Source organism: Chrysemys picta, chromosome 1 (assembly GCF_011386835.1).
Source record: "Chrysemys picta bellii isolate R12L10 chromosome 1, ASM1138683v2, whole genome shotgun sequence".
In the NCBI taxonomy this organism is placed as follows: Eukaryota; Metazoa; Chordata; order Testudines; family Emydidae; genus Chrysemys; species Chrysemys picta.
In genome coordinates this window covers 292,169,034-292,195,984 of record NC_088791.1, presented here as the reverse complement: position 1 = coordinate 292,195,984, position 26,951 = coordinate 292,169,034, and the positions used below count along the sequence as shown (strand labels likewise).

The 26,951-nt window shown below is 38.9% G+C and overlaps 1 protein-coding gene across 3 annotated transcripts in view; it reads left to right on the top strand.

The window, feature by feature from the left end:
• VWA8 (von Willebrand factor A domain containing 8) overlaps window positions 1-26,951 on the top strand; it is a 300,653-nt gene that overhangs the window by 52,412 nt on the left and 221,290 nt on the right. For all 3 annotated transcript variants that reach the window (XM_065581171.1, XM_005301483.4, XM_065581170.1), the window contains exons 3-4: window positions 5,810-5,940; window positions 9,236-9,346. In XM_065581171.1, the coding sequence (XP_065437243.1) occupies window positions 5,810-5,940; window positions 9,236-9,346 (242 nt within the window). The remainder of the gene's footprint in view (window positions 1-5,809; window positions 5,941-9,235; window positions 9,347-26,951) is intronic.

Below are 26,951 nucleotides of genomic sequence, written 5' to 3'. Positions count from 1 at the left end.
GTGGCATATATATACAATATAACTTTAAACTATTTTGCCTCAACCCCTAAATTTCACCTTTAAAAAAGGTTTACTATTGGCCATAACATAAATGTATAGTACTTCTACGATGGTGATAAATAAGAGAATATAACCATATAAAAAGTGTAAGTCAATATAGATATACTGGCTCATTGTGACAATGAAAATAGAGTAAGTACCCAACAAATAATATGTTAGATGCACTTGTGCAGTATAAGTTGCTAAAGAAAGTGTAGAAAAAATATGATCACTTAATTATGGACTGAACTATAATGCATAGGTACAAGGAGGAGAGGAGAGGTTGTATATAAAATCATAACTTCATAATTTCCTGAATTATTGAGTGCTCAACTGTGTTATTTAAACATAGTTAATATATAGAGTATATGTATCGAGACGATCAATGATGTATAGAAGTTAAATTTTAGTATAAAATAACTTCTGGAAAAACAAGAGAGGTAGTGTCATGAGAAACTATCTAGGAGCATACTTTCCTTGATGACTTTTCAGCATTTATTTGAAACATATTGCTTCTGACTGATTTTAGAAATAGTCAATGTACTGACTTTTGGTACTTTACAAAATGTATTTTAACTGATAGAACTTTAATCTGCATGTTAACTGAATGATTTGGAACGAGTAAGCAAAGAAACATTTTCCCAGCTGCTGGCTACTAAATATGTCAGTAAGGAATTCTGCCTATGGTGTCATTATCCCTAAAAAGGGAAATTATGAAATTTTGTAGGAATTTAATAACCAGTATTTCTGGATATTAATACTCCAGGGTAAATATTACGACCAGGAGAACATAAGTGCACTGGAGTACATTAAATCCGTGGGGGAATGCCCCAGAGACTTTACAATTTTCTTGTATGCTGTACAACATTTATGTTTTGTTCTACATGACAGTTTGTTTTGCAGATGTTTCTGTACATTCTTAAATCTTGTTTCTATTTCTGGCACTGCTTTTAAGTCTGACCCAAGTTTTTTCTTGAGGCCATCCTAAAAATAGAACTGGCTACACATATTACTGTGAAATACACCAGAGGCATTCACAGTCACGCTGCATGACAGCTGCCTTAGCCATGCTTTTAATGCATGATTTGTGAAATTGAAGAGTTCAGTTTTACAGCAAGATTTCCCACCTACTTAAAATGTTATCATATATGGATATTGTAACCCTCTTATTGAAGAGCAGTCATAAAAATGCACAAGGGACAAGTTAATAAAAGAGGTTAAAGGACGTAATTAATGCCTTTCAAGGATGGTCTGCATCTTACAATTTTTAGGATAGGTTTATTTATTAAAACAATTTTACATTTGTGGTTATATTTTTAAAAGCAAATACTTGTTCAGCAATTATAAATAACAATCTCTTGGTAGTGCAGTTTTTCTGATTTGCTGCATGAGCCCTCTCTTCTTGAACTATATGTTATAATGAAGCTTTTTTTAATTTCCCAAAGTCTCTCTCTCAGAAAGTTTCACACTATTAAGAACATAAGACCAGCCATACTGGGTCAGACCAAAGGTCCACCTAGCCCAATATCCTGTCTTCCAACAGTGGCCAATGTCAGGTGCTTCAGAAGGAATCCTCAAGTGATCAATCTCCTGTCGCCCATTCTCAGCTTCCGGCAAACAGAGGCTAGAGATGCCATTCCTGCCCATCCTGGCTAATAGCCATTGATGGACCTATCCTCCGTGAATTTATCTAGTTCTCTTTTGAACCCTATTATAGTCTTGGCCTTCATGACATCCTCTGGCAAAGAGTTCCTCAGGTTGACAGTGTGTTGTGTAAAGAAATACTTCTTTTTGTTTGTTTTAAACCTGCTGCCGATTAATTTCATTTGGTGACTCCTAGTTCTTGTTATGAGAAGGAGTAAATAACACTTCCTTATTTACTTTCTCCACACCAGTCATGATTTTATAGGCCTCTATCATATCTCCTCTTAATCGTCTCTTTTCCAAGCTCAAAAGTCCCAGTCTTTTTAATCTGCCCTCATATGGAAGCTGTTCCATACCCCTAATCATTTTTGTTTCCCTTTCTTCTACCTTTTCCAATTCCAATATATCTTTTTTGAGATGGGGTGACCACATCTGCACTCAGCTTTCAAGATGTGGGCGTACCGTGGATTTATTGAGAGGCACTATGATTTTTTTTTTGTCTTCTTACCTATCCCTTTCTTAATGATTCCCAACATTCTGTTGTTCTCTGTGGGGAATTTATTTTTTAGAATTCCACTGTGTGTATGTGTTATGTATGCAATGCATATTGAATTTGAAGAAAATATTTTTCCAGAATAGATGTTTTTGTATGGTGACACCAGATGGAATAAACAATATGTTATCATTTATGTGTCCATAAATAATCTGTTGTTTAAAAGCACTTACTTGAATTGTCTGTTCCCTTTGGTTGTTAATACAAATGTGTAGATTGTTTTAAACAATTTGTGCTTAGGGCCAGTATTGTTCCCATTGAAATCAATGACGGGAATCTGGTCGACTTCAGTGGAAGCAGGATCAAGCTTTTAGTGATTTTCCTGGATGGCAGGTCAAAATATCCAGCTTAAAATGTTGAAGTTTTTTATTTTGCACTGAGAACCTTATTTGAACAACATGCAGTAGTTTTGTATACTGCATTGTAGTGTACCCTCCCCACTGAATACTTGAAACAGATGCTTTTCATACAAGAAATTTGATTAACTTTAAAGTTGAATTAAAATGCTTTTAAAATGAATAGGTACAAAACGCTATCTTTAGGGCAAGAGATGATTAGCAGAATATCTAGGTAAGCTGAAATGATAAATAATTTGTATCTATTTTTAATTTATTGCATTTATTTAGATTAATAAAACATATGCTCATCTTGTGCTCTGGGTGTGCATATAGAATTAATTTTTCATAACAATATCAAAATGGCTGGATCATCCCCCCAGCCAGTAAATACACATAAAATATAATAAATAAAACATGAAAGCCAGACATTAGAAAATCACTTTGTATATTACTTATCTTTCAAGATCTGATTTCTTTGTTTCTTCTGCAAGGCTTTGGTACATCACTAGCATCTGAAATTGTCTAAGGGATATCCCTCTGAAGCTTTAGGCTAGAGATCGGCAACTTTTGGCATGCGGCCCATCAGAGAAATCCGCTGAGCCTTTGCAGGTTTAACTGTTCGCAGCTCCCACTGGCCGCGGTTCGCTGTCCCAGGTCAATGGGGGCTGCGGGAAACACAGCGGGCCGATGGATGTGTTGGCCGCCGCCGCTTCCTGCAGCCCCCATTGGCCTGGAACGGCGAACCGTGGCCAGTGTGAACTGCGATCGGCTTAACCTGTGGACGCTGCAGGTAAACAAACTGTCCCAGCCCACCAGCGGATTTCCCTGATGGGCTGCGTGCCAAATGTTGCCGATCCCTGCTTTAGGTCCTGATTCTGCAAAGACTTTCACACAGCAATGATCTCAGAGGACAGCAGATAGCTCTATTCTGTGCCTCTTACTGGGCCTGCATAGAAAAAGTGGTCCTATGTATTAGTTTCTGCTTCTTACTGACTGTACAGTTCTAGTTTAGTTAGTACCCATTACGCCTCTGGTGTTTAGAGCAGTGACGGAGCTCCTCCACTCATGTCTGTTTCTGGCAAGTCTTTCAGTGGTATCCCCAGATGTGCCCCAGATTTTTCAGCTCAGCTTCACCATGTTGTTTTTGGGTGGCCTCATTTTTGCTTGCCTTCAGGTGTCCATCTTATTGCTATTCTGTTGATGGAATCAGTTTCCATCTGAAAAACATGGCCAATCCATCTCCAACGCCTCCTGGTAATGATAGTGCTCATATCTTCTTGGTAGCACGGTGTGAATAAGTCTTGGTTTGAGATTGTTCTGGGCCAAAAGATAGGGAGGATTTTTCTGAGGCAGATTGTATGGAATGAAGATAGTGTGTACAGCCTAATATCTTTTTAAGTAAAGGGAGATCTGGTAACCCTTAGATTTTTCCAGAGCTCTTACTGCTTCACATCCTGTTTTTTCAGAATGTTTGATTCCTTGTTCTCTTTGAGGGCCCACTCTGAATTCATAGTTCAGCTTAACCATCTGGCTCAGACCACGCCCTTCCTTAAAAACTTGGCAATTTACAAGAATCGTCTGCCTCCATGGATGGAGACAGTGGAACCTGTGTGAAAAAAGTTATGCCAATTATGTGACAGTCTTTCCACATTTTGGGAGCTTGTATAAGGACAACATGAAGTGCTAAAGGCCCTGGGAGGAATCCTTGCTTCATTGAAGTCAATGGCTGAATTCTCATTGACTTCAGTGGGGCTAGGATTTCACCCACTGCCTTGGAAGGTCCTCTCTGATTAGAAGGAAAAGGTGAAAGAACTTTGTTCATCCCTGCCTTATTTCTTTGTTCCTTCATTGCCTCTTCTAAACACTCTCTCAGTCTGCCGCAATGGCAAGTCACAGAGGAAACGTATGCTGTACCTAATGGCTAATTATTTTGTATGACTCAGTGCCAGTAGCTTTCCCAACACTTAGGATCCTAAGGGAGTTCTTTAGTGGCATGTGGGAGATAAAGAATAGGTTAACTTTTATATTGCTTTTGCCTTGGAAGCTAATTTGGGAGTATGCTGAGGTGAGAATTGGATGTGCTGTGGAAGGCACCAAATCTTCTGTGACAGTTTCTGTGTACAAGAGAGATTGGGGTATAGTCGGTGGTGGTATAACCATTCATAGAAACCATTTGCTTTTGAACGTATTTTTGTTTTTTTGTTTTTAATTTTATCAAATGTTTTGGGCACTTTTTTTGTTCGCAAGTCCATTACTATCTCTAGTAATGTACTGTAAGCAGATTTATGACTGTTTGATAAAAGGCTGCTGCAAAACATATAGGAAGAATGAAAATAAGACACAGAAGAATCTTGTTAATTTTTATTTATGATTGGGAAATCTGTTCCGAATTACCAAATTTTGCATATCGGAGAGTAAGCATAAACACTCAAATCAAAAACTATATCAATTGTATCGATTTATGCTTTGAGCAGTATACTGGAATGTAAATTAACAGGATAAGTAGTATTTTTCTGGTATACGTCCATCCCTGACTTCAGCAACTCTAATGTAGAGCCAGTGGATCTGCTTTGCGTCTGTTAACTTTCAGTCTGTCTTTGGAGACAGCATATTATAGAAGATTGAAGTTCTAAGATTTGACTATACTTAGAATTTTTAACTCTTATCTGTATTATAGTAGATTAAAATGTATAGAAGAATTTGATTAAAAAAACCCTAGCAAATTAGACCTTATTTGTCACTACAACTTAAGCTACTTGATCTGGTGCAAACATTTATTAAATATCATTTTGTATGAAAGCAATGAACTATAGGCTAGATAAGTCCTGTTTCTCTACTAAGAGTAATAATTAATTTATTATTGCAGTAGTCAAGACTGGGGCCACATTGTGCAAGGTACTGAACCAAACTCATAATAAGAGACAGTCCCTGCCCTGAAGAGTTTAAAAGCTGATTTGAGTCAAACTGTGACATGAATTTAACAAACAAATGAATGGAGTGAGGCAGTGAGAATGAGGGTATGTAGGGTAGATATGTGGTTACAGAGACTGTGTGCACAATTAGCTGCTTTTGAGTTATTCACCTTTGGATTAATTTATTTATGTATTCAATTTTAAAGTCTAAATAAACAAGGAGTACGATGTCAGTAATCCCTACTGGCCACCAACCTCATTTAATAGTATTTGTTTAAAGCTGCATAATTTAGACTAGAGTTAATTTTCTTTTTCTCTTACAGTGTCAGACAATTTGGCCCAATCTGTAGTCCAACATCTAAGATGGATAATGCAAAAAGATCTTTTGGGGCAAGATGTTTTTCTTATAGGGCCCCCTGGACCCCTTCGACGCTCTATTGCCATGCAGTACCTGGTACATTTTAAAACTTTGTTTATATTAATGGAGAATTGAAGTAGTTAAGATTATTTAGTTGTTATTGTGTGTCTGGGTGTGGCTGTGCGCATGCATGTGTGTGTGTGTGTATATATGTGTGTGTATGTATTCTATTTCTTGTTGAATTGTAAAAGGTAATATTAGAAAAGCTTATATGACTTGTTACTTAGTTGCCAAAGAACTTAATTCCATGCACATGCTTTTCAAAGTTTGATTTTTATTGAATAAAAAGTACAAACATTTAAGTGAATATGTTTTTTGCTTAATCAATTAAACATTACTAAATAAAAACAGTGGAAAAAGTTTTACCATATGTGATCACAAATGGAAAAATAGTCTATTCTTTGTATTTCATACCTTTCAGAATCAAGATCTCTGCATACTGTGTTAGAATCATAAAATAGCATAGAATATCAGGGTTGGACAGTGAGCCACACTGCTTCCTCCGTGGAAAAACTGAGGGAAGGGGTTGAGAGAAGGAATACTCTGAGGTTTCCCTTGCAGATTTTCCTCGTAGTGTTTAGGTAGAGGTGTGCATTTGTTTTTATCCATCTGTCGCCCGGGGAAAAAGGAGGAAGTGTGGCACCCACCCACTGGACCTAAAAGATCTGCTGGAGGTCTTGTGACTGCACCATGTGTGAGGTTTCCTGCCCACCCCACTATGATCCATGGGTGTGTGGCTTCACCCATTACCTTTGAAATCTACCACAATGTGCCTTTTTGTGCTTCCTCATGTTGTATAAAGAAAGCCTGCCTGCATTTTCCTTGCCATATATTTGTTGTTTGTTTGTTTGTTTTTTACATTAGAAATGCAAATTGCATCTGTCCTGGGAGATTGTATGGACCATGAGAGAACTGGAATCATTATAACTTACTAGATGTTAAGGAAATGAAATGTAATTAAATGGCAGTTATACATAAGAACAGCTATACTGGGTCAAAACAAAGGTCCATCTAGCTCAATATCCTGTCTTCCAACTGGATAAGATTGCGTAAAAATCTTTTATGTTTGTGTGATGGGTTGCCCCCCTTCGAGATGCCACCTGATGTGCTGAGATACCACTGAACTTGCCTGTTCTGCCAGCCAGTGCACCCTTTTTACCTGTCTTGCTGAACCAGGATATTAAGCCTCCTCCAGCACATACACAGGCAGGGCCACACCCAACTGCAGAACGACACAGACCCTGAGATCAGCTCTGAGGACCCAGCTTAAAGGATTTGCCCCAGCACTTAGGTGTCCACCTCCCTTGAGGTGCAGACCCAAAGAAAAATTATGAAATCCGTCTCCTTCCTCAATGTGGAGGAAGGTATGCACAGCCTCTTCTCCCCCCTCTCTACCCTACCAGTTAGGAATTTCACAAACTGGGTTATATTATAAACAAAAAATAAGTTTATTAACTATAAAAGGCAGATTTTAAGTGGTTAAAGGGGTAGCAAACAAAACAAAGCAGATTAATAAATAAAACAAAACACGCAAACTAAGCTTATTTCACTAAAGAAATTGGTTACAAATTGTAATTTCTCACCCTAGATATTGTTACAGGTAGATTACAGAAAGTCTTGAAAGGCAGGTGCACTGGCCTGCAGCTTGAGACTTCAGGTATTTCCACTCACAGACTGGACACCCACCCAGCCTGGGTTCAACCCTTCTCCCCTCAGTTCCATTCTTGCTTCTAGGCGGTATTCAGTATCTCTTTGGGTGGGGAGGCAGAGGAGAACCACGATGATGTCACTCCCATGCCTTATATAGCTCTTGTGTATGTCAGAAACCCTTTGTCTCCCAGTGGAAGAACACTGGAATTCTCAGGGGTGGGTCCAGTACCAGGTGACTCAGACCCATGTCTCTGCAGGGCTGTGGCAGCCATTACTCGTAGGCTGTCGGGAGTGTCCACAGGAAGATTAAGCTCTTTCACAGCCCGTTGTCATTGCTAATGGGCCATTAGCCCTGTCTGGCTTTTCCATTGCTGTACCTGAAGGACTAGTTGGGGGTGACACCCAAAGTAACACATTTAAAATACAGATACATAGTCAATAATCCTAACTTCAGATACAGAAGTGATACAGGCATACAATTGGATAATCACATTCAGTAAATCATAACCTTTCCAATGATATCTTACATGAGCCATCTTGCAAAAAGTATATCTCAGTTATGTCGTATTCATATCATACGCATATTTTCATAAATAATATGGAGTGAAACATCACAGGCTTGGTTTGCTTACAAATGTTCAAATGAACTGTTTGGGAAGAAAGTTCTGGTAAAGATGCAACACACTTTCAGCTAAGAACTGAGAGCATTCTTGGTGTGTATCTCTGAATCACCACTGAGGCCTACAGAAGAACAGGAGACCCGCCAGGCTTGACATTCCTGCTATTTCTAAGGTTAAAAAAACCCGTAGGATACAAACATAAGGGGGATGGGGGGGGGCACACACATTCAAACCTATTTCATAAAACAGCAAAATGGCACAAACCCATTTTTTCTCTCTTATAGAGGTAATCTGTTAATTTCCAGATTTAAAACTTCAGTTATTAATGTAAATAACAAATACCATAGTACCCAGGAGCCCAGTCATGGATTCGGACCCCATTGTACTAGGTGCTGTATAAACATACAACAAAAAAACAGTCCTTGCTCCAAAAAGCTTACAGAAAATAACAGTAGGAGAAAAAATGTAGTTCTTCAACATACTCACAAGGATGTTTAAACTCTGGTTATTTTTCTGAGTAACAATATTAACATCACTGAACAGAAGCAGGGTGCAGAGTAGCAGCCGTGTTAGTCTGTATCCGCAAAAAGAACAGGAGTACTTGTGGCACCTTAGCCCACTTTGGGCTGTAGTCCACGAAAGCTTATGCTCTAATAAATTTGTTAGTCTCTAAGGTGCCACAAGTACTCCTGTTCTTTTTTCTAGAAGCAGGGTGGGAACTTATAAGACTCCTATTGAACTTAATAGGAAATGTGTGAATTTTTGCTTATGTGGCTCATTGTTTTTTAGTGGCCACTACAAGAAAGTCATCTTTGAGATAAAGCATTTTACAGAGCTCAGCTGTTCAGGTTAGAGAATTTATAGCTGGTTGTTATGATTTTTAGAACAGGTTTGGGGAGTATAAAAAATGTATTGAGCAAAAATTCAAACTATTATGTGTGAGGAAGAAACACACTGTAAACATCTTAAAGCTAACGGATATTAAATTTTTGTTCAGAGTTACTTTAAATGACTGTGCTGCAGCCTAGGGCTGTGTAATAATTTCTCACTACTGCCCACAGGAGCTGACCAAACGAGAGGTTGAGTATATTGCACTATCAAGGGACACCACAGAAACGGATCTGAAACAGCGCAGAGAGATCCGAGCTGGGACTGCTTTTTATATTGATCAGGCAAGTTGCTATCACATCCCAAACTTCTTACCGTTTACAGCTAGTCCAAAGGAAATTGCAGTCTGAAAAATCAAAAAGAAATGCATTTAAAGTTGTAAATTAGGATTCTAGAAATACTGGTTTAAGATGCTTTTTTCTATAGACAGAAAGGCTTATGTAGTTCACTTGATTTTGGTGCTTTTGAAAATGCTTCAGCACTGAGGCCTTGTCTACATTACCGCAGTAAGTTGACTCAAGTTATACTACTCCAGTTAAGTGAATAATGTAACTGAAGTTGATGTAGCTTAGGTTGGCTTACAGCGGTATCTACACTGTGCTGTGTCGATGGGAGATGCTCTCCCGCCAACTTACCTTACTCTTCTCAGGGAGATAGAGTACCGGAGTCGACCAGAGAGCGCTCTGCGATCGATTTAGCGATCTTCTCTAGATGCACACCGCTGCATTGCTTGTAGCAGTGCCGATCTACCGATAAGTGTAGACATGGCTTGAGACCCTAAATTAGCAAAGTACTTAAGCACTGAAGTTAGTGGCACTGCTAATATGCTTAAAAGTTACACACATGCTTAAGTACCACATTTCAGGCCTTAAAGAGAAATGAGATGAACTTATTGGTACATGGATACATGAATTTTAAATAGAACTATGTTCATTAGGAGCATGAATTTAGATACTGATTTTCTACCTACAATAATGAAGCTTTTGTAACCTAAACTTTAATTGATGGTAAGTAAATGTATGTGCCATGTTACTGTGTATAAAACCATAACAGATCTAATGACCTTTTAGTAATAAAAATATTATACTCCTTGCACAGGTGCATTAAATCTTAATTTATATTTATAAAGTGCTTTTGAGTTTCTCAGCTGTAAGGTGCTATATAAATGCAAAACATTATAGAAGCCAGACACTAGTTTTCTGTAGTTTGTGTGATCCATGAAATATGGATTGTTTCAAAATAGAGGCAGCGTTATGTAGGCTGTGTTGAAATATACCCCAAAAGGAAGATATAAAATAATGTATACAATAGACTTTGGATTTGAATTACTTTCATTGGCACAGCTGAGCCAGAGTTGAGATGCACCCCTGGGGGCAAGATTATAGTAGATTCAATCGGCAATACCAGGAGGGATGAGCTGGAGTGTTGATGAGAAGCATAGTCAGGAAAGTAACAAATACTTCCCTCATGGATTGTATTTTCTAAATGGGCAACCAACCTAATTTTCAATTACTGAGGGACAATCTCCACGCATTGATATATTTCGCTTTCCACAATCAAATCTCTGTAGAACTTTTCATGAGTGAGGCACCCGAGTATTTGGATTCTAATATCTAAACTGTATTGTTAAATCTATTCACCTAAATTTGGGTTATTGCTGATTATGTATTCTATGTATCATCTGACTTTTAAGAACTAACTTTACATTTGTGGATAATCTAAGTACAGACACTCTTTTCCCAACCTATGTATTATATAATTATTTTAACATTAGCTTTAATAACATTTTTAATTCTATTCTATTTAAGGCCTCGTCTACACTAAAAAGTTAGGTCAAAGGAAGCTGCCTTAAGTCGACCTGTTAATGTATGTGTCTACACTACCGGGTCCTTTACGTCGACCTAAGTTGCCTCTAATGTCGACTTCTGTAATCTACCTCTGCGAGAGGCGTAGCGCTTAATTCGCTTTTTCTGGGTCGACTGCGAGGTAGTGCAAACGCAGTGTTGTGTAATTCGACTTAATGGGACTCCAGGTGATATCACACAGTGCTCATCTGTGACCGCTCTGGAGATCATTCTCAACTTTGCTGCACTGCAGCCAGCTACACAGGAAACAGCCCCGCCCCTGCTAAGGCCCCGGGAATTTTTGATTTCCCATTTCCTGTTTGATCAGCATTGGGAGCATGCCAGCTGGAGCACAGCTGATCATGGAGACTACATGCCCCAAATGCGCTCCAGCCTGGTCTGCACAGGAGATGGTGGATCTCATCACTGTGTGGGGAGAAGAGTCTGTGCAGGCAGTTCTCCGATCCAGCAGAAGAGACGCTGACATCTATGCAAAGATCGCTCATGGAATGGGGGAGAAGGGCTACACGAGAGACATACAGCAGTGCTGTGTGAAAATAAAAGAACTTCGCCAAGCATACCAGAAGGCAAGGGAGATGAACAGTTATTCTGGTACTGAATCCCACACATGCTGATTCTACAACGAGCTGCATGTGATTCTCGGGTGACCCTACCAGCATCCCCACAATCAACGTGGACACCTCACAGGTGTGTGAGTCTAGGGACAACAAGGAGGACGATATGGTGGATGAGGAAGAGGAGGAGGAGGAGAATGGGAGGTAGGCGAGTGGTGGATCCATTCTCCCCGAGAGCCAGGAAATATTTTTAACCCGGGAGCTCTGTGGGTCGCAGGACATCACGTTGGCCAACCATGATGCAGGGGAAGTTACCTCTGGTGAGTATACAGGTACAATCAAAGTTCAGTTAAACTTTAGTGGGCCCACACATTCAGTGGTATGGCAGGTTTACTGTGAAGAAAAAGGGAGGTGCTGTGGCTCTCTGCTTACAAGAGGCCGCTCCAGCTACAGAGAGGGTGGCCCCTGGAAAAGACTATTTATGTGAACTGGAATAGCCCGGGAACCCTCCATGGATATCTCTAGGAAACTTTCATGGAGGTACTCTGCAATCCTTTGCACAAGGTTTCTGGGCAGGGGAGTCTTTGTTTCTTCTACCATGGTAAGACACTTTCCCACACAACTCCTGAATTAATTCTGCTGGCATCATTGTGGTACACAGCATAAGGACCGGGTCTGTATCCAGACGCTTGCAGCATCTCCTCCTTTCTGCCCTTGTTACCCTAAGGAGACTGATATCACATAGGGTTGCCTAGGGGAAATGGGGGAAGTTCTCAGTAAAAGTGCTCTTACAAGAAAAAAAAGGGCATGTAGCGCTCCCCTCCCCCCCCTAATCCGGATCGCCAAACCATGCGGCCGCTAATGTGCCTTTACTTGCCGATCCATGCTGAGCACAGTAGTTTAAAGTAGCTGATAGGGGACTGGGTCCCCACATGAGAGATTCTGCAATTTGGGAGTGAAAACGTTCCCCCTCCCCACCTTGTTAGTAAACAGCTTCCCTTGGTGCTATGGGGAAAGGCCATTGTTCATCTAGCTACCTCTGCTCCTGAGATTAGCCTGCCATAAACTTCATGAAAAGTGCGGTCACCCATTACCCAGGGGGGCCTACTCACCATGGCTGGAGCAGCAAAACGGCACAGTGAATGGTTACGGATTCTGATTATGTTATGGCTTGCACCTACTATAATGTTTTTGTTTTTTTAAATGATAACGGCCTTGCTATGGAAACATTTTATTCATGTACAATGGCTCTGTCAGGGTTCCTTCCCCTCTCTGAACTCTGGGGTACAGATGTAGGGACCTGCATGAAAGACCCCCTAAGATTATTTTTACAAGCTTAGGTTAAAACTTTCCCAAGGCACAAGTTTCACCTTGTTCTTGAACAGTATGCTGCCACCACCAACTGATTTAGACAAAGAATCAGGGAAAGGACCACTTGGAGTCCTATTCCCCCAAAATATTTCCCCAAGCCCTGCACCCCCTTTTCTGGGGAAGGCTTGAGAATAATATTCTCACCTGTTGGTGGAGGTGAACACAGACCTAAACCCTTGGATCTTAAGAACAATGAAAAATCAATCGGGTTCAATTTTAATTAAAGAAAAGGTAAAAGAATCACCTCTGTAAAATCAGGATGCTAAGTACTTTACAGAATAACAAAAGATTCAAAAACACAGAGGATTTCCCCTCTAGCCAAAACTTTAAAGTTACAAAAACAGCGATAAACCTCCCTCTTAGCACAGGGAAAATTCACAAGCTAAAACAAAAAATAATCTAGCATTTCTTTGCTATTACTAACTATTTCTGCAGTACTAGATGCTTAGTCCAGATATGCTTAAGGAGATGCATTTTTCCTGTCCTGGTTCCTTACTGACTCGCAGAGAACGAAAACAAAGACACTTTCAAATCTGTGGGGGAAGGTTTTTGTTTGTATCTTCTCCCCTTATTGGTCCTTTTGATCAGGTGCCAACCAGGTTATCTGAGCTTCTTAACCCTTTACAGGGTAAAGAGGGATTTTATGCTACCCTTAGCTGTATGTTTATGACAGGCTCCTTTATTTTTTCCTCTGACTGACAGCTGGAAATGTATCCTTTGGCATGTCATCAATACCTGAAAGCAGACTTTCGCTGATTAGAAGGACGAGAAAGAGAATGCGGGAGGACATGTTCACCGAGATAATGAATGCCTCCGGGAAAGCTGAGACAGAGCTGAGAGCGTGGAGGATTTCACTGTCCGAGAAGTTAGACATGGACATGGAGAGCAGGAAAACTTCCAGTGAGCAAGAGCATGTGGCGCAGGATGAGATGCTTCGGATTATGAGGGACCAAGCAGACATATTGAGGCGTCTGGTTGAACTGCAGGAACAGTAGCAGGAGGGTAGAATCCCTCTGCTGACCCTGGTGGACAGCCAGCCAGCATCGCCTGGCACAGAATCACCCTCCCCCATGCGTTCCCTGTGGTGTGGGCGAAAAGTCCATTATCCCTTTCACTTAACTCAGGTGGAGGATACAAGGAACAGAAGGTGCCCATTCACAGACCTTTGATGGTCTGGAATGTGGTATTATGTTACACAGCTGAAAATGTTTCTCCTGTTTCAACTTTACAACCCCTTTTCCCCAAGGTTACCTTTATTTTCTGTTCTCCCTTTTTACTTATGTTTGTTAAATAAAGTAAATGGATTTGAGAAATAAATGTTCTTTATTGAGTAAAAGCAATGGGCTTGGGTGGGGGGTTGGCTTTACATGGACAGTGATACAAGGCAGGTGAAGATTTGGGAAAGCACAATGCAGACAAGCAGCTCACATTACTGTGATTCATTATTGAAACGGCTTTTCAAAGCCTTGCGGATATGCAGCACCCCTTGCTGTGCTCTTCTTATTGCCTTGGTCTCTGGCTGCTCAAAAATGGCTGCAATCAGTCTCAACTGCCCACCCCTGCGGAAAATTTCCCCCCCTTTTTTCCCCACAGATATTATGGAGCACACAGCAAGCAGCTATAACCATGGGGATGTTCTCTTCACTAAGGTCCAATCTTATTAGTAGACTTCTCCAGTGCCCTTTCAAACGACCAAAGGCACATTCAGCCACTATTCTGCACTCGCTGAGCCTATAGTTGAACCGTTCCTTGCTGCTGTCCAGATGGCCAGCGTATGGCTTCATGAGCCATGGCAGCACGGGGTAGGCTGGGTCCCCCAGGATAACTATAAGCATCTCAATGTCGTCAATGTTCATTTTGTGGTCTGGAAAGAAAGTTCTGGATCGCAGCTTTTTGAACAGACCCGAGTTCCTAAAAATGCATGCCTCATGAACCTTTCCCACCCATCCTACCTTGATGTTGGTGAAACGTCCCCTGTGATCCACCAGAGCTTGCAACACCATTGAAAAGTATCCATTTCAGTTTATGTACTCTTTGGCAAGGTGGTCTGGTGCCAAGATGGGGATATGCATGCCATCTATCGCCCCACTGCAATTAGGAAACCCCATCGCAGCAAAACCATCCACTATGTCCTGCACATTTCCCAGACTCACTACCCATCATAGCAGAAGTAGATTAATGGCCCTGCACACTTGGAGCACAGCAGCTCCCACGGTTGATTTACCTACTCCAAATTGAGTTACCTGCTGGCCGGTAACTGTCTGGTGTTGCAAGCTTCCAAATAGCGATTACCACTCGCTTCTCCACTGTCAGAGCAGCTTTCATTTTTGTGTTGCTGAACTACAGGGCAGGGGAAAGCTCTGCACAAAATTCCTAGAAGGTGGCCTTCCACATTCGAATGTTCTGCAGCCACTGCTCATCATCCCATACCTGCAAAACAATGCAATCTCACACTCTGCATGTTTCACTGGACCAGAGACGGCGTTCAACAGAGTGCAGGTGCCAGCAGCAACTGTGAATTGTTTTTTTCAAATGCTTGCAGCAGGGCTGCTTGCAGGACATTGCTGTGTTCTGTGCGGCAGACCCTACTTTGGATCTGGAAATACTGCAGGAGAAGGTGTGAGGTGTTTGAGATGCTTACAGCAAGAGTGCACTGAGGAGGCTCCATGCTTCTGGGGTTGTGGCATATGCGGGATGGTTTTAAGGTGCGAAAATCACTGGCTTGTTTGCCATTGAGCACAGTGCATCATGAGATGCCGACGCATTGTTCCCATTCTCCCTCGCGACAATGTTTTGGTCCCATGAGGCATTGCACAAACTTCCCAAAACACATTGTGGCAAGTTGCACTTCGGCATAGGTACCCACGATGCACTGCTAGTGAGGACACACTCCATTGAGACAGTGTGTGTGGCCACACCATGCTCAATCAACTTAATTAATTCGGAGGCTCAAGGTTGAATTAGATAAAGTCGACTTAATTTTGTAGCGTAGACAAGCCCAAAGTTCTTACACAAGGCCCATCACCATGGTATCTGAGTGCCTACTGCTTCTGACCCCCTGGAAAATGGAGAGCAGCTTTAAATTCTGAACATTAGGGAAACCTGTAGCCTGAATTCTGTTGGTGGAATAAAGCCCTGTGTATTTCTCAGCTGCTGAAGATAAGTGAGGCTCTGTGTAGCACAGCTCATGCCATAATGACATCACTGAACACTGACATTTTTCAACATTTAGTACTACAATCTTATATTGTAACTAAATACTGTACTGTAACTAACGCTGGCACGCTGTTACCAGAAATTATTTTAAAATAGTGAATCAGGATTAGGCTCCATGATCACTGAACTACAAAAGTTTGCCGAACTTCTGTCTGTAGACTGTTGATAAGATAATGTTCTTATTTATAGCTCTAGGTTTATATATATATATGAGTGTGTGTGTGTGTGTGTGTGTGTATAGAGGGAGAGAATAAATACTGTAAACTGACATCTTAGTTGTTTTGGAAGCATACATATTTGAATGTAGTCATTTTACATGGCATATCTGAGTATGAGGTTCTAATCTTAAATGTAATTTTTTTAAATATAGGTTTGAGAGATCTTACTGTATCAGAAATAGTAAACTTAACCGCATATTTTTATTCTGAAACAATGGGTTGAATATTTTTGAAAATTATGGTCTCTATGGGTGCATTTAGGAATGGATATTTTTGACGGGTGGACAGGTAAATTACTTCAAAAGCTGAGACAAGTAAGCTATGGTGAAATAATGGAAAACCTCAAATTATGTGTTATACTTAGTTTCTGTTTTAAATTGTGTAAAATAAAAAAAATTATAATGGGTTAATGACCACCTACTTGGCTTCTGTCAGGTAATGAGAGTTAAGTATTGTTTTCTTGTCTTTGCCCATGGCCATTAATTTCTCTATTCAGTCATTAAATGACTGTTACAAGCCTCCAGAAATGCCATTATTGCTGTTATGAAGACAATTAAGTATCCTCTTGACCTTCTGTAATTTATTACATGTGTTAATTATGTTGCATGTAAAGTAATTAGTCTGAATTTTTTTGTATTACTTAAACATTCAAATGGCCTCTTCATATTTGGTTGTTTTTATAGATAGAGGAGCTGGTCTCCAGAGAATTTTTGTACTGCTTAAACTATATCTGTTTAGAACCTGTCAGGGCATGTTGCCTTCTTGGTGCCCCCTCACGGTCAGGGGTGGCTTTGCAACATCCTGCCTCAGTTTTTCCCTTCCAGGGGCTCCTTACCTAAACTCCACACACAGGAGTTCCATCCAGTATCATCCCTCCTTGGAGGTCTGTTTTTATTAATAAAACAGTTCAAAATAAAGTTCTCAAATCCATTCATTTACCCTGTTATTAGGTCACACTCAGGCCTGTTTTGCCTATCTTCTCACTTGTCTGTAGTCTCATTCCCAAGTTCAAGTTTTTTCTGATGGAGCCTACTTGCTCTCAGCAGCCTTTGTACTCCCATCTGGTCTCCCTTAGCATCCCCCCCTCTCTGGAACTTTCTGCTGCTCTTTATGGGATTGGGAATCAGCTGATCCCTGCTCAGGTATGTGTCCTGAGTACTAAGGTTGCTAGCCGCAGGCCTTTAGCCCTTACAAAAACAATATAGTTAAATCAGTGCAACACCTTAAGCTATGTCTACACTACCATGGTAAGTCGACCTATGCTACGCAACTCCAGCTACGTGAATAATGTAGTTGGAGTCGACGTACCTTAGGTTGAGTTACCGCAGGGTCTACACTGTGGGGAGTCGATGGGAGAAACTCTCCCATTGACTTACCTTACTCTTCTCATTGGGGGTAGAGTACAGGGGTCGACTGGAGAGCAATCTGGTGTTGATTTGGCGGGTCTTCACTAGACCCGCTAAATTGACTACCGGTGGATCGATCTCAGATTGTCGATCCCGGCTGCAATGTAGACCTGCCCTAAGTGTGGATGCAGTTAAACTGGTATGAAGTTGCTTATGCAAGTATAGATTATTTTTGTAAATTTACAGGTTTTAGGTCTATTTTTTTTGTGTGTGTGTGTGATTGCACTGTTCCCATTCTTATTTGTCTTTTTACATGTCACATACCAAAGAGCAATATATACATCAACTTAAATTTGCATCTAATGCAAATCATTAACAGTGACCTCATATGCTTTGGTATCAATTATTGCATCCCAAAGAAACAATACGAAACGAATGTTGAAGTCTCATTCACCTCAGTTGAAACTATGGGTGTCCTTCCTTTTGCAAATGAGAAACTAGGTCTGCCTCACTTGGGGGGGCCCAGAAATAAAAGGACTTTACTGTTTTTTAAAAATTTGCTATTTAAATTTTGTCCACAGAGCAGTTGTCCATTTTGTGTGTGCAAATACATAGCCATTAAAGTCTGGTACATGTGCAAAATATGGGAGCACAGTATTTTTAATACACAAGTTTTGTATCCCTATGGTGCATCTTTATGAAGCACCTGAATCAGAAGCTGAAAAATAAAATATTTGCAGTGTTCTGATTGCCTAGGCAGCAGAAAGATTTTCTACCATAGGTTGCAAGATTTATTGTAATAATCAGTTAATTGTCAAAAATGACAGCTAAGCTATCCTGTCTAGAAAATGAATGTGACAAGAAGTCTCAGAAGATAGCACCACATAGAACTGAGTTTGGTTTCTGTTAATCAGAAGAGATCAGAAAGCTAATTAAGAAAATGAAATGAGACATGGAGTTAATTACATGAAAGAGTTGAGATGATTGCATTTGTTTGAGTGCAAATAGCACAAAAGTACTATGTACTGCAATAAAAGGAGTTGGGCAAGAACAACCCAATTTCTTGAAATTCTTGGTTAAGGATGCAAATTGTTTCTCTCCTCTATCTGCCATTTAATTATGAATTAGTTGCTATGCCAGTGCCTGCCTGTAGCTCCTGGCTAAATCTTCATTCCTTTAACTAATTTGGGACTCTGACTAAACCAGGATAATATTGTATGATATACTCTAGATTCTCTGCCATCACCTAAAATTTGAGTCGTAGCAATAATGTTAAAATCAAAACCATAACCTTCCAAGTTATACTCCTAGCCCTTTTTTCTTTTGGGGCTCATAGTTCACATGTACATTATTTCGATGTTCAAAAATGGTAAAATTCACCCAGCTGCACATAGCTTATGCACACCCTTCCACAGATGAGCCTCATGAAGGAGCTGTACTAGGGGTGGAGTAACAGAGGGACTATCTTGTAATCCTTGTGGCCTGCCCCTCAAATGAGAGCATTTTTCTACCTAAGAGTCTGATCCTACTCTGCCACTTGCAGGCGAAGACCCTAAAATTATTGGCATATTTTGTAACAGGGAGAAAGGACTATACCTATAACCACCATTTTCATTTTTCAGTATTCAAATATAGATTGATTTTTCTCATACGTGTCCTGCTTTCTATGTTTAATGCAAATTTTCTGAACTATTAATGGCACCTTAGTAACCATTTGGTTTTTGCTGCGATTAGTTGCTTCCCTCCATGGCTAAACAGTAGGAGTTATAGAGTCAGTGAGAGCTAATGCTGCTTTCGAGTAGTGGTGATGCTGAAGATACGTTTGATTTTCTTCTGGCTATAAATTATTTCATACATCCCTAACCTCTTCCAACAAGGATACCACCCATCTGGTAGGGTGGAACCTAGAAGACTATCTTATTTAAAGATATTAAATTTTGTTATGTGTTAACTAGGCAGGACAGGAAAACTGTTTATTATAGGTACTGAAAGAAAGAGTCCAGTTTAACTTGCTCAGATATGAACATTGGAATGAAAAGAGAACAGTCAGTGATCAAATAGAAAAATAAAAAAGGGAGGAGAACATGGACTCTTTTTAACAATCAACTAAGTGCATGAAAATAAACTCCAGCAGTTGTTACATTAACCTCATGAGAGAGGTTTATTTTAACTTATTTTATTTCAGTCCAACTCTACGTACATGTTAAGAACCTTGTATCATAAATATATAATTATATATTCTGCATCTTTAAGGTTTAGCAAAGGCAGTGTACATAAAACTGTGCACCTTGAATGGTAATATAGTTTGTGTATATCATTAAAATAAAAATTTATGCTAAGAAATTACCACTTGAATGATGCATTAGTGTTTATGAAGATTTTGCTTAAGTAATTATGAAAATGCTTTTGGTAAACTTCGCTCAGCCATTCTAGATTTTGGAATGTGGATTTTTCTGCTTTCTTACAAAATTATTAATGTTATAATAAATATTTGGCTGCTTACATGCTATATTTATCAACTAAAGTATTACAGCATTGTAAATTCTACCCAAGAATGTTTGGATTAGCAACAAAAACAAACCAATTTTAAAACTATATACCAATTCACTTTTGCCTTTTTTTTTTTTTTTATGCCTAGCCTATTAAAAGTTAGAAGCAAACCAACCTGAATATTCTCAAATGATGCTGTTGGCTGGACAAGACTGCAGGTCTTTTTAAAAATTAATAAAAATCTAGATTCACCTGGATTGTCTTGTATTATTTTTACTTCCATAATTTTCACCATTGTAATGCTACAAATTGTAACACAACCTCTGTGGCAAAATAAATTTAGGGTAGAAATCGTAAGATTCAATTTTAACTGCTAAAAGAAAAGAAAGGAATTCAATTTTACTTTCCATCAACCACATTTCAGCTTCTTTTTTTATTCTGGGCTCAATTTATGACCTGTATAGTTGTGATCAGTCAGTCTGGCTAAGTAATAGACAAGTTCTCTGAATAATTTTTCAGTTTTGTTCTTGGGTATTTCCAGGGTTTTTGGCTTGTTTTTCATTAGATCAAAACAGGTTACCATTGAGACTGACAGTAGTATGATCCTCTTGTAATCTCTCAAATTATTACAAGCCATCCCTCAGTTGCTTTTGTATGTCTAATGCCTGTGTAGAATTCTTGATATGCTTTGAGCAAAGTCCTCCTTGTCCTCAGTGCAAATGTCAATATATTTATTGTTGTTGGATGCAAGTGTAGAGATGCACAGTCTTCTGGAGAATTCCATTAAGCCTTCTTGGGAAGCTTTCAGTTAACATAGGGTTGATTCTGATTGTGGAAAAATGTTGAAGAGATGGTGAAGGGGTGTTGAACAGAGACTTAAATTATCATTCATGCTATATTTCAATGTCGTTGATTTGTTCTGAAAAATTTTCACTTGCTCCAAAATTCTGCTATTCCACTTCAATAGATAAAAGTTTCATTCAATGGAGAATCTGAAGAAATCTGTTTTATGTTGATTATGGTCTCTGTCTTGCCACTTAACAACGTTGGATAATGTTTACACATTTGACTTTAGAGGACGTATATATTATTATTATTACTTCAGTTCATTTACTCATTTGTTTCCCACTAAAGAATCATCCATTTGCAGTATTGCTTAGTACCTTTCCCATTGTAACTACAGCAAATGTGAAATAATCACCTGGTAAATTCAATGCTTTTGAAGACTCAAAAATAAGATGTTAGCCAGTTTTATTTTGAATCATTTTATCAGATGCCTTCCTCATCTTTCAGGTATTTATAATTACTAATATATTCTCATAAACTGAGGATTTACAGATTCTTGTAGTTGTCTTACTTTGTATTGGTCATTTGGTGATGCACAAAATTGTGTGATTATAGGAAAGACTGTAAAATAATTTTTTCTGGGATTTTTGAATTTAGGAATTCATGGCTTTAATATTAACATTATTTTTTAAGTTGTGGAATGGACTGTAATAAGCAATATTCATAACATATTTACTCTATAAGCCGTTACCTGCCAAATGACATTTTATTAAAGGTTTTTGGTTTTGGACAACAAATCAGCCTATTTTAACTGCTGAATCTTTACAGCGTATATCCCCCAGGGCAGGTATCCAGGTAACCATGCTGTCATTGCTTCTGGGCACAGGTGGGTGGTTGGGAGGAAAGAGCTTATTTCTATCTGATGAGCAAAATAGTCCATAGCTACAGTTACAATAAACTAGAGACAAACATTTCACAAAGTCCCCTCTCCCTTTTAACAAGAACAAATATTCAAAATCAGGATTATCAAGGTGATTTGTTGCATAATTTCAAAACCTGTTGATTGATATTTTATTTTGAACATGTTGAACAAATATTACAATGAGCCTTGGTTGGAGGCTGAGAAACCACAACAATCTCTGTATTTTTATTATATAACTAAGAAGAGAGTTTCGTGCAAACATTTTTAAAAAGATCTTCAGAGAGAGATTTCAAACTTTTTCTGTCCCGCTCTCCTCCCCCATTTATTTTTGTCTTTTTTTTTTTTTTGAAACTAAAATACATATCCTGATGCAGATAAAACTGAAATAGTGGATGTTTTTCACTGTATCTGATTTATTGAAAAGACTCTAGCTGTGAGCCATCAGAATGCATAAACATTTTTTTTCAAAGGAAGATTTATAGCTGTTTTGCTTTCAGGAGCAACCTTCATTGGATATAATGTTAATACTACTTTCCATGAGTTCTCTAGAGGTAGATAAATGCTGTGTGCATATTTCATAGGATTTTGGAGAGTGATTTCTAATATTTCATAGCTGTACTGTAGAAATCCATAGAGAGCATAATCAGATGAATATCATAGTGATAAAATTAAGACCTACATATTATGGTGATGGGTGCATTATAAATAATTTTCATGGATGGTGAAAGAAATTGGCTATAGACAAAATAATTTAAAAATAAGTAAAATTGTAATCAGGACTTTGGAGCAGAGCCCAGAGCTGGAGAATGGACCAGTAGGTTTTTGCCCGGAGCCGGAGTGGAGCAATTCAAAAATTTGATTGCTCCAAATTCCTGATTGTAATAAATGATAAGCAAAAGAAGATATAGCAATAATATTTGGAAAGATATTCTATACAGAGAAATGTATTTTTAAGGCAAAATCTTAAATAATTTGTCATGTCCAGGAGAACAGGTTATAAACAGAGTTTTAATTAATTGTTAAAATTTGGTCCTTCAGACTCATTTTCAACAAAAAACAAAACAAAAAACAAGTTAATGTAGCAAAATATATTTCTTATGTATTAAAATTCTGATCATACTATGCATAATTTACTCAATAAAGAACATTTCCTCCAAGTTAGTGAGAGACACTTTGCACTGATGTTGGTAGGACATAAATTCTGCAAATCTACATCCGCAGTATGTGTGTCTTAACTATGTCAAAAAGATACTATGGATACTAAAAATATTTTGAAACTATAATGAGCAGTTTGTGTATTTTCCCCTGGCTAGTAAAACTCAGTCATAAAGTCTTTATAGCTTTATAGTATGCAAATCCTACTAAGTTGGCAAATTAGTAGTTTGTTGAAGTTTATTCTGGCTTTCTCCACACTCCCTATTTACACAAAGTAGGAGTGTTTTGCTCATGCAAGCTCTTGGATTGACAACTTTGGAGACTAAAGTTTTCTATTAAGCTAGTTGGAGCATTTTATTGACTTGATCGATGATCTCTCTAAACAAGAATGTCAAAGTAATTTTCCTTTGATACAAGAATTGTATAGTTGGGAATGGAGGGTAGGAGATAGGACATTTTATGCTACGTGTTTGAAATAGTGGTATGACAGGGATGTTGTTTTAAAAACATTTTTTGCTCTGAGTCAACAGAATAAAACTAATTTTGAAATCTTTTGCTTTTGGAAGGAATTAATTTATGTCCACCCAGAGATTCATTTTAAGGGAAAATAACATGAGGGCTGCTTGTTATTTGCTAGTTGCATTCCAGATTCCTCAGATGTTTATTTTGAAGCTAGATATTCAATCAGAAGTTTCTGTAGAATTTATTTGCAGGTGCAAGAGAAGTGGATCTGATTTGGAGGCAGGGACCAGGATATTCAGGTTGCCTTTCTCTTCTAAGTCACTGGCTTGAATCCAGTTTATAGAGGATAGTATTCAGGAGTCCTGAGCATCTGATAGATAGATAGATAGATAAATAAATAAATAAATAAAGTTAATGGAGATATCCTATCTCCTAGAACAGGAAGGGACCTTGAAAGGTCACCGAGTCCAGCCCCCTGCCTTCACTAGCAGGCCCAAGTACTGATTTTGCCCCAGATCCCTAAGTGGCCCCCTCAAGGATTGAACTCACAACCCTGGGTTTAGCAGGCCAATGCTCAAACCACTGAGCTATCCCTCCCCCATGATGATTCTTTAACCTTTGTGAAATGAGCCTGTGGCCTCTGTCCATTTGCTAGTGGACACATATCACAAAATCACTGTCACAATTGACTCACTATTTGCAGTCTTATCAGAAAAGCCAAGGATTTAAACGGAAATGATCTTCCACACTGTCTTTAGAAGTGCCTCTGCCAAAACAGGTTTTAGACATGTTATTTTACTAGTGATATGAGAAGCTTGCTTGTGCTGTATCTCTACTGTGCATAAACAGAACTAAGGTAAGGAGTTCAAAGTCTTCTCAGGTTGGAATTCCCGGTGCCTCTTGTGAGGGACCTGCATTTGATTGCCATCATATCCACAGTGCTACACACCGTGTGTGGATGTGTCTCACTTGGTTTTGGTCCATTCTCTCTCCCTGTCTTATCTTTGTTCTTTTTTCCTTTTCATCTCAATTCTCTGTGTTTTTGTGAGTTTTGCTTTCCATTTTTCATTCTTATTTTTGTTCTTTGTGCTTCTTCCTCCTAATAACTTTTTCCTAGTTCTCTTCATCTGAGTCTTTCTGACCCAGTTCTTGGTCTCCCTCCCTTTCTTCCAGCTGCAAACTCTTCTGGTTTTAAATTTTCCCTACTTTCCCTCCTAGTTGTTTCCTTATTTCCTCTCTTTTCCTCCTCCTTCCCTTCAGTCTCTTCCAGTTCCCCCCTCTCCCTTTTCTCCTAGTCCACTTTGCGTGCTATCCTCTTCCTCTCACTTCAGCTCCCAGTCCTTGCTTTGCTCTTCCTTCATTTCCCTCTCTTATTTAACAATGCTAGGAGGACATGAGGTGCTCCTGTACGTGTTTAGAAGAGACATGCTGGGAAGGGACTTTGGTCATTTTTCCTTTGCAGCTATGTCCTTATGTAAAAATGCTTTAAGGAAACTTCTGCTAGGTGCCTTAATGTAGGTATTTTAATGGAGTTACATTGGTGTAAAACTCTTTGATCTGGTGCCTTAAGAGGCTGCCTATACCTAAATCAAGCCCTGTTGCTACCTTCTAAACATGTGTGATGAGCCACCCCATTGTGTAAATCAGTTATTTGTAAATAGTCTAGTATTAGAATTCAGGAATCTTCTACAGGATGGTCATTGTGAATATTTGGGTATGAAGTACTGTAAGTTTATAGGGCAATGGGGAGGTTGCATGTAATTACTGGCACTAGGGCTCAGTTTTGACCATTGGCTCAAATTATGCACTATAAATCAACACCCAATGATAAACAATCCTCCAAACTAAACTACGATGAAATCTAGATAAGAGAACATCATTATGAGGCAGCCTTCAGTTTCAGAAAAAGCTCCAAAACATCCCCAAATGTTTTGAATATAATTTTGCTCTACATTTAGTAGCAGCCTATTTCAGTTAACTAACAGGTTTTTTTTAAAGTATCAGAGGGGTAGCCGTGTTAATCTGAATCTGTAAAAAGCAACAGAGGGTCCTGTGGCACCTTTAAGACTAACAGAAATATTGGAGCATAAGCTTTCGTGGGTGAATGCATTACTTGTGTCTGATGAAGTGGGCATTCACCCACGAAAGCTTATGCTCCAATACTTCTGTTAGTCTTAAAGGTGCCACAGGACCCTCTGTAGTCTTTTTTTAAAGTAACTTGTTATTGTTTTAAAGTAATACTGGGCTTGATTCATCATGGCAGTACTTCAGTTTTACTGTGGGATAAACAAAGAACCTTTGGTCTTAATGGAGTTACCTTGGTGTAAAACTGGAGTAGCAAAGTAGTGATGTAGTTACACCGTCATAAAACTGGTGATTCAGTTTGTAAACTTCTGTAGGATTATTATAAACATAATACTGAACTTTTATACCTTTTTTTTAACATTTAAATACCTTTGTTCCAGAATTGTTGGGTGTGCGAAAAATAAATGAAAAATATAGGGAAAAAAATCAAAAAGCATAAATCAAAAGAAGTAAATATTCATTGGCACATGTGAATAGCTAACATCCAATATTCACTATGTATATTTAAAAAATAAATGACAGCAAAAGGATTTTACATCTTACTACACTGATACAAAGGCACTCAAAATATCTTTAAGTAACTGATTTTGTTGGTCCCTTGAGTAGTTGCTTAAGATATATTTAATTGAAGCAACATTTCACTGCCCAGCTCAGTAGACAGGCCTGCTAGGTGTGGTTCTATGTCCCCTTCTATGGGCAATTAACCCAGCTAGAGATTAATGAGCCTTAGCTAAGAGCCATGTGGCTTTTAGCTTATGCAGCCGAGGCTCATACTTCAGAGGTCCCAGATTTGATCCCGCCCGGCGACGACCAGGGTCTGTCAGCATTACAGTAAGAGGTGGTTTGAGTCTTGTCGCCGTCTGCTTGATTGCTGCTTATGTGCTTTAAGGGCCTGAACCTACCACTCTTGCGTATACAAAGTAGTCATTTACTACACCGATTTCAATGGGACTACTTGCGTTCAGTGAGGTACCACCCAGTGTGAGTGTCAGAATTGTGTCTTTCCTTCACTTTGACTCAATAAAGGAATACTTTGTGAACATGGAACAAGTTAACCATATTTGGAGTTTTGATTGTTTTAACTTTTAATATTTAGTTTTACATTCTGTGCTTGAAATATTATCAGATTTTTAACAAAAACGTATTGCACAAAAAATTTCCAGTGTTTGTTTTGATGCTGTTTTGTTTCCTGGATTAAATAGTTTTTTAGATAAACACCTACGATAACTCATTCTTTCTACAGAAAAATGTGTTCAATTTAATTGTTATGTAAGGGTCAGATCTTCCTAATGGAAATAGTACTTACTACCATACTAAGTCCCATTGACTCAGATTACTTAAGCATTGATGTGTGCAGGATTAAGCCCTTCATTTTCAGTTGGATTTCATGTGCTATATTCTGCTGTATATGTCACTTAA